At 36.4% G+C, this 16,664-nt stretch overlaps 2 protein-coding genes across 3 annotated transcripts; one reads left to right on the top strand and one right to left on the bottom strand.

Annotated features, from left to right (window-relative positions):
- Vps13b (vacuolar protein sorting 13B) lies at positions 1 to 15,116 on the top strand. Of its 2 annotated transcripts, XM_078197337.1 has the most exons (37): positions 1 to 245; positions 342 to 519; positions 586 to 664; positions 736 to 911; positions 976 to 1,079; positions 1,156 to 1,405; positions 1,478 to 1,668; positions 1,755 to 1,964; positions 2,040 to 2,178; positions 2,248 to 2,365; positions 2,435 to 2,577; positions 2,637 to 2,809; positions 2,891 to 3,067; positions 3,127 to 3,415; positions 3,482 to 3,644; positions 3,707 to 4,094; positions 4,205 to 4,340; positions 4,416 to 4,583; positions 4,657 to 4,880; positions 4,963 to 5,182; positions 5,256 to 5,460; positions 5,530 to 5,707; positions 5,783 to 6,109; positions 6,188 to 6,391; positions 6,459 to 6,574; positions 6,642 to 6,993; positions 7,067 to 7,183; positions 7,262 to 7,378; positions 7,442 to 7,711; positions 7,778 to 8,386; positions 8,465 to 8,560; positions 8,631 to 12,180; positions 12,249 to 12,653; positions 12,724 to 12,900; positions 12,969 to 13,333; positions 13,408 to 13,746; positions 13,831 to 15,116. In XM_078197337.1, exons 1-37 carry the CDS (start codon positions 159 to 161, stop codon positions 14,059 to 14,061), a joined length of 11,271 nt encoding a protein of 3,756 aa, XP_078053463.1. In that variant the 5' UTR covers positions 1 to 158; the 3' UTR covers positions 14,062 to 15,116. The 2 variants fall into 2 exon arrangements, with proteins under 2 accessions (XP_078053463.1, XP_078053462.1); XM_078197336.1 differs by having other exon boundaries at positions 7,442 to 8,386.
- On the bottom strand, positions 14,628 to 16,491 carry LOC144478944 (RING finger protein 37). Its single transcript, XM_078197339.1, has 2 exons — positions 15,633 to 16,491; positions 14,628 to 15,558 (listed from the first exon to the last, which is right to left on the bottom strand). Exons 1-2 carry the CDS (start codon positions 16,292 to 16,294, stop codon positions 14,760 to 14,762), a joined length of 1,461 nt encoding a protein of 486 aa, XP_078053465.1. The 5' UTR covers positions 16,295 to 16,491; the 3' UTR covers positions 14,628 to 14,759.
- Between the last annotated feature and the right edge of the window lie 173 nt (positions 16,492 to 16,664).

Genomic DNA, 16,664 nt, shown 5'->3' with positions numbered 1-16,664 from the left:
TTCATAACTGCATCTAACACTTCTGCAACAATATATTTGGAGCTTGTACTCTATGATTTGAAAGTCAGATAATTAAATTATTGAACAAAGTTTCGAACAACAACGCAAATTTATTAAACCGGTAAGAGTATGTGGAATGCATTGAATTACCAGACATCATGTTCAACTTGGAATCGTATATAACACCTGTGATTCTTAGCTATGTGGAAAAGTATGTAAAAAATTTTAAACCAGAACAGTCCCAGGTATATTCCTTTACGTCTAATTACATTTGATTGGATTACAAGAAAATTATTCATTAATTAGTCTTTCTATCAATGTTATGAAGGACTGTATTTTAGGTATCTTTGTGGGGTGGAGATGCATCATTTCAAAATCTTGATTTACGACTAGAAGTTTTAGAAGAACAACTAAATCTTCCTTTTGTCTTTGTCAGTGGCCATATACATGAACTGCTCATTCATGTGCCCTGGGTAAAAATAACCTCGGAACCAATTGTTATTACAATAAATACGATAGGTAAGTAAACAAAATATAAGGTAAAAGGTAATTGATAACGTATACAAATTTCTTCTCTTTTTGTAGAGTGCATATTGAAATTAAAAGATGATACAAAAGTTGAAACTAGTTCTTCTGGATTACGGAAAAGACAAGAAGTACCACAGTAAGTAAAATACAATTTTGCTACCAATCATTTTGAATAACTGCGTAAACTGAATATTAATTTCTTTACAGGGAAGCGGCCCCTCCTGGGTACATAAAAAGTATAGTAACAAAAGTTGTAAATAATATAACAATCAATTGTAATAATTTAATTCTTAAGTATGTGGAAGAGGATATTGTTCTTAGCGTAAATGTCAGATTTTTAAGTATGCAAACTGTTGATAATAAATGGGAACCAGCATTTACTGGTAAGGTTTTTATATTTTATTGAATGTAACCAATTATATATTTTATAATCGTATCTTCTTTCAGATGTTAATGCATATGAAGTTATGCTTAGGAAAGTTATTACAATTCAGGACCTAACATTATGTTTAGATAAAATGGATGCCTCTGGAAAGATAGAAATATATCAGGTATTTTTAGCTTTCAGTATCAGTGTACGTGGTAGACCAAGTTGTAGATTTCTTATTAAAGAATTCATAATTTTAGGATCCTGTTCTATATCGCTGTTCTGTTATAATACGCTTGATTATAAACTATCACAGCAACACTGCAAGAAGAGCATCAGTCACGCGTCTAGATCTTCATTGTCAGAAAATGGAATTTAGTATAACAGAACAGCAGGTACCAATGCTTTTGAGACTAGCTGCACTTATAATGGTATTGCAGACGAAACAGTTTCCAACAAATAAAGAAAAGTCTTTAATCTCTGTTGAAGAAAGAGAAGATGGCATACAAGGTCTTATGTCCTTTCTAAAAATTATACTTTTTAAATAATCTTAATTATGTATATTCTTACTGAATATTCTAGATGACACCATTGATCATCTAAGTGGAGCTCCTGATGATAATACAGGCTGGGTTGGATGGGCTTGGGACATGGTATCGTCTGTGTTACCAATTGACTGGGACAATGATTGGTCTACAGAGCAACAAATGGCTTACTCAGGGCATACAATTCATTTGGGCGTGTACATTCAAGATGCGACCTTGACTTTTAAAGTACAGACATCAGAAAAGCTAAATTGTAATTCAAATATTTATAATTGTGAAATTATAAAACGAAAAAGATTCATTTTCTTTTTTAGACTGTAGAAAACATTAAAGAACATTTATTTTATAAGTCGCGGAAACTCAGGTACAAATCATTCTTGACTCTGAAATTGAGTGGTGTAGTGGTAGATACATTGCTTCAAGGAATTACTATGACCACCTTTCAAATTGGGATGGGCTGTATACGTATATACCCCAGAGGAACCTGTAAATGTGGATACTTGGAAGTAGTTGATGGAGCACAGGTAATTTTCTCTTCAACTCTTCTATTATTTCATTTACTGCGAACTGTGGCTAACTTGCTTACAAATTTCCTCTAGCCACCTCTATATTTAATAGCAGGAAAGTTGAACACTGATTACTTAAAAGATTCATTGTTTGACAATGATTCTGTGGAAAATAAAGGGAAGAAGAGAGACTATAATCGTGGAACTTCCTATCACCTGTACCCTGTATCAGGTAATGAAAATTTATTGCGCCATTTCATTATTAGATCCATTATAAATAATTGTGCTAATGATTTTTTAGAGGAGACATTAATAGAAAGGTGTCCCGCGTTCACTATGAATTATGTGCATTATGTTGATCTACCAGATGACATTACCCCGGAGAAACTGGCAGAATTTGGATCTAATTTTGAAAATAGGTAATATTCGAGAATTAAAATAACTTAGGAAAATGAAAAAGTAAAAATTAAATATAAATATTTTTGCAGCAACTTCTACGAACATAGATATATGAGATATATCGTAGGCGATTTAACTATCAGATTATGTTCGGGCGTTTTTCATCGGATTGAAACAATAAAGCAAGCTGCTGCAAATTATGACTACAACCCTTATCTTGTTTCGAAGCCAGGTATTTTTTCTATTCGCTATTAATAAATATAATTACTAATGTATTATTAATATTGGTAGACCCTTTGGTGGACGAACTTCCTCCAGTTACACTAGAAGAATATGAATCCTTGCGAGAAAACGTCTCCATGGTTGACACAAAATTAAGGATAGTGAAGGCATCCCTTCAATTGCAATTGGCCGATCATTCAATTACCGGATTACCACGGCAAAGAAAACTTGTTGAAAGTAGAGTATGTGTTGGACGTATAATGTTTTTACTACTTACACAATTAATCCACTTGTTACTGATTCTTTCTGTGTTGTTTTATTAGACGACACCATTGACGCCTGCTCTTACAGACGACCCTTTCGTGAGCATTGAATGTGATGAAGTAACACTAACTATGCTGCATCCCTTGTATCCGTTTAGGCTTGCTGCATGTGCATCGAAGCAGACTGATGTTTCCACAGAAATGTTCAATCAGTGCCATAGAGTTATTACACTTCAGGTAACCGAAAGGAAGATTTTATACATATAAAGAACGTTATAGATGGTCTATTTAATTAGGTAAACGGAGCAAGAAGTCAACTTTATTTAACGAAAAGTTGCCATACATTGATAATAATGCCTTATTCGGTCGGATGCATCGCAAAGAAATTATTGTACCCTCAGTATTGGAGAAATGTTGATCTGATACATGAAACATATTCCGCGCATGTGGACAGTATTACAATCACTGGAACGAAAGCAAAAATGATGGTTGCTGCATCTATATTGACTTCTATTTTCAATCCAACTGATACAACAAATCCTATTGTGTGCTCTTCTTTGTTCAACGATGCTTGTCAAGAATTAGGTATACTTAATAAAAATCATTAACATGATAGAGATATAAATGTAATGATATTTATACATATTACAGATCCAGTGTATTTGGAATTATTATTGGAAAATGTAAATTGCAGACAATATTCGTCTTTGGTTACAATCTCCAATGAGATAAGCATAAGCTCCATGAAAATATTTGCTCTAAATGAGGCTCAGCAAACCTTCATATTCTCAGGCCCAGAAAGCAACGTTCGTGGGTTAGTATAAATCGAAAACTCCATAAAAAGATAATTCACAACAGTGTAAATAATAATTTTAGGGAAGCAGAAAATAAACTGCTATTAATGGCTGTGATACAGTTCCCAAAAGATGTCGACAAACAAACCCATCCGCCACTTCTGTCGCTCCAAATGGCCGACATCAGAGCTTCGCTAGATCCGTTGTTATTTAAGTGGCTGGAATATCGTGTAACGTATTACAATTTAGGTACTTCGTGCACCACAAAGTCTGAAACGCAACAGCATTTAGAAGGTGCTTCCTCTGACACGGGCACCAAGAAGAAAACATTCCCAAGTTTGCACGAGAGTGTGCATAGTTCTTCAGATAAGGAAAAAAGAAAATCAGTCGTGACGACTGAAAAATCAAAGACTGTACAGAACGATGATACTAAAAGGAAGCACGAGTCCAAAGCTGATAGCGAAAGACAGGTATATTTTTTTATGTGTTACAGAATTCATGTAATTTGGAATGTGGTAAAACATTTTTGTTAGTAGCCTCAGTATGGGATTATTAATTATAAAGAAGTGATGTATGGTAGAACTTACAGAATTTGGGAATATTGGCCAGATTAGCAGAACTGTATCCATGGTGGTGTGGGCTTGTGTTAAGTGGGTGTGTTGGACATATTGTTATATACATACCGTCGAGCTCAATGAGTGGTATTGGTGCATATGGTAGGCTGATGCATTGAATCTACAACATATTTATATTGAACAGCGTATGATATATATATATTTCACATGTTTCAGGTATCGAAGAAGCAAAAGATAGTGCACTAAATGCCGACCATAATTTACAAATGTTAATAGTAAAATTGCCCACTCTTATCGTTCACTCGTCTAATATAAATATTGAGATGCTGACGCCATATCTTCAAGATTTACCAGTTCAATTACCAAAATCTATGTGGACAAATAGTAAGTTACTTGAGAATAGAACAGAATTATTCCATTAAAATTTTAACATTATCCATATTATCACTTCTTCCAGAATTGGAAAGTTTTCCGTGGACGTTGAGTTTCGTTGAATTTCATTGCTACATGTTACAACAGCATACACAAAAGAATTTCATTAAAAAAGTATCGTTGAATGCTACAGTTGCTCTTACAACTAAATTCACAACACCTCCAACTGGAGGAAGCATATTGTCTTCTCTAGGCATTTGTGTTCACATAGACAATTCTCCTATTATAATTTCAGTCTCCGAAGAACAGGTATTGCGATAAGAATATGTTTACGACAAGTAAACGATGTTCACAGAACAATTTTACATAACTGCGTAATTTTCTGCTACAGATAATTTTCATGAACAAAATCATTTCAAATATCCTGTACGTACTGCAAGTATCAAACGGCACTGTCAAAAGCGTTGTTCCAAGCACTCTGATAAATACCGAAACGCAAGTAGTCCTTCCTATCATTCCACAAACTCCTTCCACTCCAACGCAATTGCTATACTCTGAAGATGCAATGACAAACTCGACTGTTTCAACATCAAAGGACGATGTCGCGCAAGGTGCGTAACCAAAAACAATTCAGTCTTGATAGTTCTAATGTTAATATTATACGGTTTGTTTAATTTCTTCCAGAATCCGATGAACTAACTTTAACAGCATGGATTCAATGGACTATAACAAAAATTGCATTTAAGCTATATGTAATGGAAACAGAAAGTACATCTTCTTTGAAATTAGTCCTTGATATGGAAGACATCATTACCTCCTTGGACCTGCAACCAGTTTACTTGAAATTAAAAAGCAAAATTACAACTGCTACTATATTTCATTACACCAGGTACATAGCTACATCAGTGTGTAATCTATGTAATTGCATTTTGAAAGACAATGAAGATGTGCTTTTTAGGGCCCCAAATTCTCCAACATGGGATATTGGCGAGTATGTAGGCGCAATTCTCTGTGGCAGAGAAGACAGTTTAGAAAAAGGTGATGACTCTGGATTTTTGAGTTTCACTTTGACCAGAGCAAAGTCTGGGAACGTTCATACTCGATGGGGTACCAATAAACGTTATAAAACTCAGAAGGTACTAGTTACCAATAGTTACCATTAGTTACTATAAGAGATTGCTGTTCTTCAGATAGTTAATTGCAATTTTTAGAAAGAAATAGCGGAACCTACGCTGTCTACAAACATCTACATCTCAGAAGTAGTTGTAAAAATGCAAATGGTGGACATAATTCTGCCACTTACTATAATGAGCAAATATATACAGCTATTGAAGCCATTCACCTGCTTCTATCAAACCATTGAGAAAGATAATACTGAAACTTTTGTACAAAACGCAACAGCAGGTTTGAGTAGCATTATTAATCTTGACAATCAATTTTTGCCATTGATATACTTAGACTTCAAAGGGCTCAGGCTGATACTACCAGCTTCAAACATAATTAAATTGAAGCCACAGCATGATCTATTAATGCTTCAGGTAATAATGTGTCTTAAAATTTGCGAAAGCAATTGTTATAACTTAAGAGGAAAATAGTGATTTGGTCTTTACTTATAGTTGGATGGAATCCGCATAACTCCACACGCAGAAAATCCAATTTGCAGAACACCTTTAAGAATGGATATATATCAGCTTGCAGCTCAAGCAAATATTTTGAGTATACCAGGTTCTGTTGTAGAGGATCGGCAATATCAGATTAACGTAAAAGGCATCTGTGCCCATACTACCACTTGGAAGAATTACCAAATGAGTATTAACAAGGTTTGTTAGAAATAGGCTGGGAAAGCAAGTTTTTAAATTGAATTACTTTCAACTTATTTAATTGCAGAAACTGTCACAGTCATATCTTTACACAATGAACGAAAACCCTGCATTAGAATGGAACAAACTAGGGCATGGAAGTAGTTTGGAGCAACAATTTTCAACACTACCCTTGGTATCAAAGTACGTTAATATTAAAAAATATCATAAATAGTGTAATCAAATTATTTATTTATCATATACTTTACAGGTTTGATCTGTGCTTGATTATTGCACCTCCGGTTTTGTTTAAACCAGACGTACTAGTGTGCGGTAGTGCTATTGAAGTTAATTGTATAACGGACATCGAAGTGACCATAAATTTAGATCAAATTCAGCTGATTTCCATTCTGAATACTGAATTAAACAATTTGCTATATGAAAACTTTAAGTTGCACAGGACGTCGACTGTGTCTAATAATATGTTCCAAAAATCATCTTCAACTGTCGGAGGTATTAAACAAATTACTTGGACAAAACAATCCTCTGACGAGGTAGATGCTGATTTTACTAAAGATAGCGGTATAGATTTCGAAACTTCTAGCGTGAATTCAACTATTGTTGTAAGTTTCTTTCATTTGTAATTTCACTTGTAAAAATATTTATATAAAACTATTTTTTAATAACTGTTATTAGGGTAAACCACCGCTTCCAGGGACTCCTGTACTATTACCGTTCGAATTTTTGATAAATTGTGGTAAAATAACGCTTGTGCTTTATGATATTCAAAAAGTCAATTCGGAGTACCAGGTTGTAAGTAATTTTTAAATAAAAGATGTTACGATTATCTTTATATTCACGAAATTAGTATTAGTTATGCAATTCGTATAGGATATAAATGAAATTGAAGAAGATGATGGCGAAAGTCAGAAGCAACCACTATTTTACGTTATGGTCAATCAGCCGAATATTTATTTTTCACAGCAACACCCGTCACAGAAGATACAGGTATGTTGGTTTTTAACCGTGGATAATTCGCTAAAGAATTGTTTCTAATACATATTGTTTTAGGTATCCTGTTTCGATATGACTGTGGCGTTAGGAGAAAAAGAATATTACGAATTGAATTCGATTCCAACAGAGAAAGATTTCACAATGTTCATGATTGAAACGAAAAGCGGCGATTTGCATCCAGATACAGGCATTCCACCATCTTTTGTAACAATGAAGTGTGAAAAGACATTAGGGAAAAATCCACAATTTTCTATAGATATGGGTAGACCAACAAAAATTTATTTCTCTCTATCAAGACTGAGTCAAATACACACTATGCGAAATAAGGTAATTTACATACAAATATTAAAAGATTCGAACACGTTTCTAAACCTGTTAACATTTATTGCGCAGATACTACCTTACTTCGTAAATAAGTACGAAACAGCTTCAACAGATCACCTCGACGATAGCAAAATATCATCAACGAAACAAAGGAAATTAAATTGGCCTGATTTAAACGTGAGCACTAAGCAGGTTGTACTATCCTTGAAAACAGATTCCGGCGCTGAAATAATGATCAGTTTATCTTCATTGTCTGGGAGCATTACATGTCTTCTTCGACCTGATAGAATATATTCCAACACGTCTATAGATTCATTCATTATATCAGCAATTCTTAACGAAAATATCAAAGTACTTTTGAACCCGTGGTGTTGCAACATCACTGTCTGTTTGCTTTGGGAGCCATGGCAAAACGCTGATTCTATTCCCCAAATACAAGTACAAGCGGATAGCGATAGCCTTTATTTAGATTTCGGACCAGAACAGATCAAAATAATGAAGAATGTTATGGAAGATTGTCAGCTGCTATTAAATGAACTAACAAAGACTCCTGCGCAACCTACATGTAACGAAAAACAAATTGTGTTGTCCACTGAACAGCATTATAAGGATGATCTCAAGGCAGGCGCATTCCAGTTTGTCAATGGTAATGCTGACGAACTACCATTCCCATATCAAGTAAGCTTGTCACCTTAAATATTAATTATGATACTTAAGCCGGCGTAAAAGACCAATCTAACACATTCTTAACTGCAGGTTGTATTTTTCGCTTATCCCCAACAATCAATGGCATGGAGATACCCACAGCCAAGAACTCTGACTAGAATTCATGTGTCACCAGTTCCATTTGAAGTTAGTAAATTATATTAATTATGATAATCCTTACTAATTTATATGTATAAAAAATAATTTATCCTTCTAGACCCTGGATTCTGACAGTGGTTACATCGACAAAGTACCCTGTGTCCTTGAATACTGGAGCGATTGTCACACGTCCTATCAACGCTATGTTGACTTCTACCTGTCAGAGACAGATTCTTATCGTTTAGACCTCCCAGAAAAAGCTCCAGCCAGAGCAGTGGCCTGTATATGGAGAGTAGTATTATTTTCAAGCAGCAACAAACCATTTTCCAAAACAATAATCTCTGCCCGCGTTCTTGCTGCCTGTTTACGCATCGATTCTTACTTCAATTCCTCTATTATACCCAACGTACAAGCGGCTTTGAATATAGGTGCAGTACATGTGTCATTGTACAATCATGTGAATTCGAATACATACAGCAATTTGCAGACACCGTTGAAAAATTATACCTTGAAAGGTACTATCCCTGAAACTCAATGTTTCATGACCTTGGAGCACAAAGAAGCTATTTTAGTATTCAACAGATGGATAGATGGTTCAACGTTGATCGACGTCAGTGGAACAGTCAGCGTTCATATCTTAGACTACGCTCATTTAACTATGCAAGAGATGTTGGACCCTTTAGAAGCGAGATTTCAGCTGTCGTTATCAGATAAAACGGACATTTCGTTAACATGCAGTCCATTCTCGCTGAAGCTAGGACCAACGATAGCGCACACTCTTGCAGTTTCGGCGCATTTATGGTTTGCATTCCTAGAAGAAGAGAAGAAAAACATGATTATATTCACTCGTTACGTGGTAGCCAACGATACCAGTGTCCCTATTCTCTTTGGTCAAAGCGGAACTGGAGACAACACTCTACTAGAAAGTCGACAGTGCACTTTCTATTCGTGGAAGAACTTTGGAAACAAGATGATAAGAATAGCGATAGAAGAGAACATCTGGTTATGGAGCAAACCGTTTTCTGTAGCCACCGATGGTGTCCAAGCGATTGAATTCAATAATTCTTTAACCAAAGCAGCAACTTTCGTTAGCGTCACGTCTCTCTCCGCTACACAGAAATTGGTAACTTTCTCTGGTCAACTAATAATTTCGAATCAACTGATCGACAACTTTGAGATGAAATTGGTCAAGTACGAAGCCGATATTGGCTCGAAAGTAACTGTGCTGAAAGATGTGCACCCTGTCCCTGGTAAAAGTTCTCCACCATCGATCATTCTCGACGGAAATAAGAAAATGGCCATACGGTTACGCTTTACCAATATGCCTAACTTGTCGTGGACAGGCGACATTCCTCTTCAGCCAAATGCTAAATGGGGACAGCCTTGGTTAGTCAAAGTACCATTGCAGGAACGCGGACAGTTTTTAAGTATTTGGGTACGAGTGGTCACTCAGGTCATTCAAGATAGGACGAAAGTTCTAGCAGTACTCAGTCCGTTGTACATGATCAGATCGCATTTACCTATACCAGCTAGGGTGCAGATGGATACACCTTCATTGAAGATTTCGTTAAGTACCATGGTGAATGGTCGCGGTGAGCGACAACAGTTATACTGTCCTGGGACTTTCGAGCATTTCCATCAGTTAACATTCCAATTGGAATCTGGAGTATCCACCTCCAATCCTTATGTTCCATTGTCTTATAGCTCTGTGGACCAACGAAAATTTTTCAGAAGACCAGATATTGAAGATATCGATACTATTCTAAAAAGTCTAGACAGTCGAAAAGAAGAAGAATGGCCCTTCCAAGGAGATATGATGGAAGAGTGGGTGTCCACTGAACAGCCTCAAACACACGTCCAAGTGAAATACCAAGATGCAGGACTTGTTTCCAGTACTTTATTGCTAGAGCTGCAACCGTGGTGTTTTATGTTGAATTCCATGGGGTGTCACCTGTCTCTCGTGGCAGAGGACACTGAATTGTGTCAAATACCTCACTATGGTATTGTAACTCCTCCTAAACTTGAGGGCACGTTCCATTTATGTGTTGGGATTGGTGATACGTTTTATACATCCCAAGCTCTCCAACTGGCTCGGCCAGATTGGAGTCAGAGTTTTTATATGCCGCGGATTGGTGGATTAATTCCAGTCGTTGGAAACATCAAAACATGCGTGGATTGTTGTTCGAGCGTGTCCATCATGAGCATCAACTCAAGCATGCACGAAGATATGCGCCTCATTCGCATAACAAGCAGCCATGTCATCAGTAATTTAACATCTCAAGAGTTATGCATTGCTACCTTGGCGGTCCACGAAGAAGGAACTGCTCTGGAGTTGCCTAATGATCTCACTCTATATAGTCTTAACATCTCGCCTGCCGAGGATCAGAAACAGGGCATACCTATTACACAATGGCATACATTGTACATGGAGGACATTATACAACCTCTTGTACTTTATATATCGTTGAGCTTGGGACACAAATGGTCTTGTCCTGTAAGAGTCGATCAAGGCATGAGTCGTAAGTGTGTTGCCATTCCAAACGGCTCGACCACTATGCCAGTAATCATTATGACACAGGAAGACAAAGGCACAACGTACATAATGATTCACTTGGACTACCATCCTCAGCTGTTAATTGAAAATACCTGTGCATTTAAGATTCTATTAGGTCAGGCAAATGAAACCGAAGATGCTGTAATACCAGACACTGGTCACTTTACATGGATTTGCGAGGTGGAGAGTGGTGCTTCGTGTCACTATTCTATTCCAACAGTTAGTAATAGATTACCTGATGCTCCTGTCCCAACTGTATCCAATGTAATCTTGTTCTCTGCCGTAACTAATTATGGCGATCAAACGGCGTACAATAAAGAATTGCGATGGTCAAGAGGCATAAATCTATCTGCGATATCAAACGTACTGGTAGACCAGTATGTCAGACTGCCATTTTACGGAGACGTGAAACTGATCATGCAAAATCATTGCTACACTACGTACATTAGTGTGGTACCGATTTCTCAAGAAGAAGTGTCTGCAAGAGACATCAGAAGCCGACTTTTGCGCAAGGAACTTGATATGAAAGAAGTAGAACTGCAACATATTAGGTACACTGATCAGTCAGAAGATGATAAACTGATAAATGTGCAAAGCTCTGATAGCTCCACGTCAGTGACAACGTTTTTCTCTGCTCAAGACGATACTCTGAATACAGAAGTTCCACCAAAAATAAATTTACAACAGTCGATTGCAGATATGGACGCTATGAAAACCAATGATGATGCAAAAGTCACTGAAGAGAATGCATCTAAAGAAGGATCTGCAGCTATATGTCTTCGGGGAGTTACTATCATTATCATGCATGATTTGAATGAAAATGCGCAACGGATCGAGGTCGCTAGTTTGTCCATGACTGATATTGTGGTCACTGTCGCTTCGAAATCCAGAATGGTCAATTTAAGCGTTTTCATCGGTGATTTGCAATTAGATAATCAAATGTTTGATCAAGGAGGTTTCGATTTTCCTGTGGTATTAATTAGTCAGAGCCCTCTTGTTACAAAAGGGATGGGGTATTATACGCATAATTGCTTGATGAACAAGATAGATCAAATCAGGGAGAATTCTCTGATAACTATTGATTACATTATGGAGAGTCAAGGACACATTAGTGGTAGGTGATAACGTAACTTAATCTTCTATATTTAAAAATTTCTATTAATTTATATTCTTTAATTTCAGCATTAAAGGAACTTTATTTAAAGATTGCGCCTATTAGCGCCTACATTGAAGACACGTACATAACGCAATTATTAAATTATGCATCTTCAATGGTTCCACCCAGATTTTTTGTACCAGATAATACAAAGAAGATGAGACCATTGGTTTCAACTACTGCAGTCTGCATGCCTGATTATATAATTGTCGATGCAAAAATATTAAGTGATCCTTTGAAGCTGCAGAATTTAAAAATAGAGCCTCTTTCGATACTGCTAAGCGTTCATACTTCCGTGCGATTGTATGTAGCTTTGGATCATTCTCCCTTGTACTTTGGCACCTTTGAGAAGAAAAATATTTTAACTACTCCATACAGACTAGGCAATGCACTTACAATGCATTATTTGTCTGGAGCTATATTTGGAGCAGGTACAAACTACTAACTAATTGCACTCTACTTGCATTATTGGATATGCATTTAGGATCATTTAAATTTCAGGATGGATGGTTGGATCCTTAGAAATACTTGGTTCTCCCGGAAGCTTAGCACAAGCTCTTGGATCAGGACTTAGAGACTTCATCTCTCTACCGTTCCAAGGCTTGCTGCAAGGACCATGGGGTTTCATTGTGGGGATAACGCATGGTTCAGCTAGCTTGATGAGACATGTCACAGCAGGTAATTTTTTTAATTTATTCCACGACATTTTCTTAGCAGCATTTTACTAAACAATAAAATTCGAACAGGCACTCTGAATTCTGTGACGAAATTAGCATCCAGCGTAGCTCGAAACTTAGACCGTTTAACTCTGGATGAAGAGCATTTACAAAGACAAGAAGAGTCTAGGAGGATAAGACCTCAGGGCATGGCGCAAGGGCTTTACCAAGGCCTTACTGGATTAGGCATGAGCGTCCTAGCCGCGGTTGCTGGTCTTGCTCATCATCCTTTGCAACAAGTTCTGTCGGGTGAAATAACAACTAAAAGCCTTGTGACTGGTGTTGGTCTGGGTCTAGTTGGAGTGGTTACAAAACCATTAAGTGGGGCTGCAGAGTTAGTTGCTTTGACAGGACAGGGACTGCTTCAGGGTGCAGGCTGGAACTCATTACCCTCTGTAAGTAGCCCATAATTCAAAGTGTTCCTAAACATCATTGACAAGATCCTATAACAATACATTTTCATTCACAGCCACGACAGCGACCAGTTGTTCAGTATACAACAGGAAATAACAATACATCTATAAGATATGCTTGGTGGTTGCTACCCCTATTGGAGCAGAACCATGGAAACATTCTACATGTTACAAGTGGAGACCAAGTGATCCAACAGGGTAGCAATCGTGCTGTCACTTTGGTTTTAACGAGACATGCGTTACTATTGGTTAGCGCAGCCGAAGATACCGTAGAAAGAATACTTTTATTGAAAGAGTTAACCAGTGCGGATCACCATCTTGATTCCACTATAAGTTTGTACTGTGTTCCTGAAACGACACAAAATAATAGACCTGTGTCACCTACTCCATATGAAGTATGATATTTCTTTAGTTCACACTAATATTATTAAAATGATGCATAATAGATTGTTGGTAAATAATGAAAAATGTCTTTACAGATGGATCAAGAAATGCGAGCACGTGTAGCAGAATATGTAAGAACTAGCAGCACTGGTTTAGCCAGTGTTTCAACAAACAGCGACGGTCAGTCTGACATTTTTGAGAATGTTACACCTCATTCTGACCGATCTTTGACCTTCTACGTTTCCCCGGATTCGCGTAATTATTTATTGTCATTGTTCAACATTGCCAAACGACAAAGTCAGGGTAGCGGATTCAGAGTATTATAAAAGATAAATAGAGCAAACTATATTACTTTTATCAGACCACGAACAGAGTGGATGATTAATATTTTTGAAAAATGGCAAGTGATGAGTCAGTATTACGCTTCAAGTATAAAGATTCCTTGATAATTATAGTATTACAATAATATTGTAGTACATAAAAAAAAACGGGTATCAAGACGTTGCAATTCATGGGATTACTGACAATATATACAATTCGGAACTAGTTCATACAGAGAAAATGTTTTTGCAATATTTATAGAAAAATGATTGTAAAGTAAAAAGATTTCGGTTCATTTTACTTACTAAACTACAATAATATATTGTACATATCCTCTGGCGACCATCTCATTGTCTCTATAAAAATTGAAACATCATGAATATGATCGCGTATTTCGGTTTTAAGTATTTTTATGCTTATTTTTCATATATTGATTACAAATGATATATGTAACATACGATATATTGGTAAAAAAAAATTGTTGTAACTTACAAATATAATTTGATATCATCTCACTGCTACATATTATTTACACGACGACTGAAAGTAGGCAAGTAGAATGCAATAAAGTGTACAAAATTTTATACATTTATTAAAAATGATTACATTCTATTTACAATAATCAGTGTAACCGATTTATGAAAAATATAAGGTGGGAACGCAAGAAACTAATGTTCTTGTTTCTTGTGGACGAGTGAATTATTTATTCGAAAATGCGTTTTATTTCATTGTTGTTATAAGCAGCGCTACATAGTGTGCACTGATTGTCCTGAATGGATAACAATAGTTTCCTACATAAGACATGTTTGCATGGAAGTTCATAAAAAACTCTATTTGTGCAGCAAGTACAATTGAACTTAGAACTTGCATTATCATTTTCTGGTACATCACCTAAGTATTTTAAATCAGGTACCGTTGAATCAATATCATAACTTTCGCTATTAGTAGCATTATTACTTTCCTTAGTAGTTTCAATAGCCTTTCTTTTTTTTATTGGCTTAGGCAAAGTGATGGCAGTTCTTTTGTGAGACATCACAACAACTGGCAGTTTGTGGCAGAACTTCTTGTTTCCTTGTGTGTCTGATGAAGAACAATGCAACTTTGGCTTAGGATCACTTAAAGATCTATTGAGCATACTCTCCCCTAATAAATATTTTGGAATTTCCGTTGTCTTAGTCTTTGTTGCAGTTGAGAGTAATGCACGTCCTAAAACCCTTGGCAATTTCTTAATCTCTTCTACATTACTATTTTCGAGTAAAAACTTATCTATTCTCAACTTTAGTGCAGTTGCTATTACAGGCTTGCGATCTTCACTAAAAGGTATACCAGTGAAGGGATCAGTTAATCTTCTACCCCACAATGCCTCAGTTTCCTCGTGCTTTTGCAAAGTAGTTTGATCAATAATTTTTCCACTAGGTAACATGATAGGCTGTGTCATGATTTCCCAAGTAATAGAGTCCAAGAAGGCCTCTGGCACTTCTAAGGTTGATTCTATTACTTCTCTAAAATTCATCATATGTTTATCATAAATTTCTAATTTTCTTAGAAATTAATACTATAAGAATATTACATTTACCTGTTACTTGGAGCAACAATAGGTGTAGAAGTACTTTTAGATTGCTCCGCAGAGTTGAATGCATTGTTCTTCTCTATGCACTGTTCATTGTCTGTAGACTCAGACAATTTAGTTTTATACCACAAAGTGGATATACTGGCAACTGTATCTTTCCCACATCGTGACGCAACGCTTCCCCATACCTCAACTTTCCCTAATCCAGGTACAGAGTTGTCTGTCTTGCATATGCATATCCTTAAATTATTTATATAACTTGCTAAATATCCCAGAGATGGTTTTATATACCGTTTCAAAAAATTTGCAGGAACTGGGAGCGTTTCATGATTAACATTTGACGAATAAAGCACCAGGCCAGCATTTGAGGGACTTAAATATCCATTAACCAGTGAAGTATATGGTACACTGTCGTCATTGCTTGTTTTAGCATATATTTGAAAGCCTGTCGATTTTTGAGAACCAACAGAAGGCCAAATAATGATGTAACTGATGGTTACATTACAAAGGAAAGTGATGTCAACGTTAACAGGGGGTTTAATGCTTGCGTATGCTAAGAAACCTTTGTCGGAGTCGCTGATCAAATTGGAGACTTCATGTCCTTCTGTGCTGACAGTGCTGCATTCAATTTCTGGCCTCAAACGGGGGTCACAAAAATTAAACAGCATTTCTCTTTTGTGAAGACACGACTAAACAACATTCTCCGATGACAGGTTGGCGTATCGATTTGGCACAGAATTCACGCAACCATTATTTTTCATTTAAACAATCGTTACTTATTTTGTTGTTGCTGTGAATTTAAATTCACAGTCGGATCAGGTTAGATGTTACTAACGTCATGTTAAATACAGTCAAACGAGGATAAGAGTAGACCCGATACCCAATGTTTTATTTTCTCGCTTGCAGATGGAGCTTCATAAACTGTATTACCATTTCTGAGTCGCACTCATCGTTATCGATACATATTTCAGGAATTTAAACTTATTAGCGAGAATCGAGTCTATCGTATATCTCATTCGTTATTTTAGTGCCCTATAA

Source organism: Augochlora pura, chromosome 3 (genome assembly GCF_028453695.1).
Source record: "Augochlora pura isolate Apur16 chromosome 3, APUR_v2.2.1, whole genome shotgun sequence".
Taxonomy (NCBI): Eukaryota; Metazoa; Arthropoda; class Insecta; order Hymenoptera; family Halictidae; genus Augochlora; species Augochlora pura.
The sequence above is the reverse complement of the archived record's forward strand: the minus strand, read 5'-3'. Positions and strand labels throughout refer to the sequence as shown.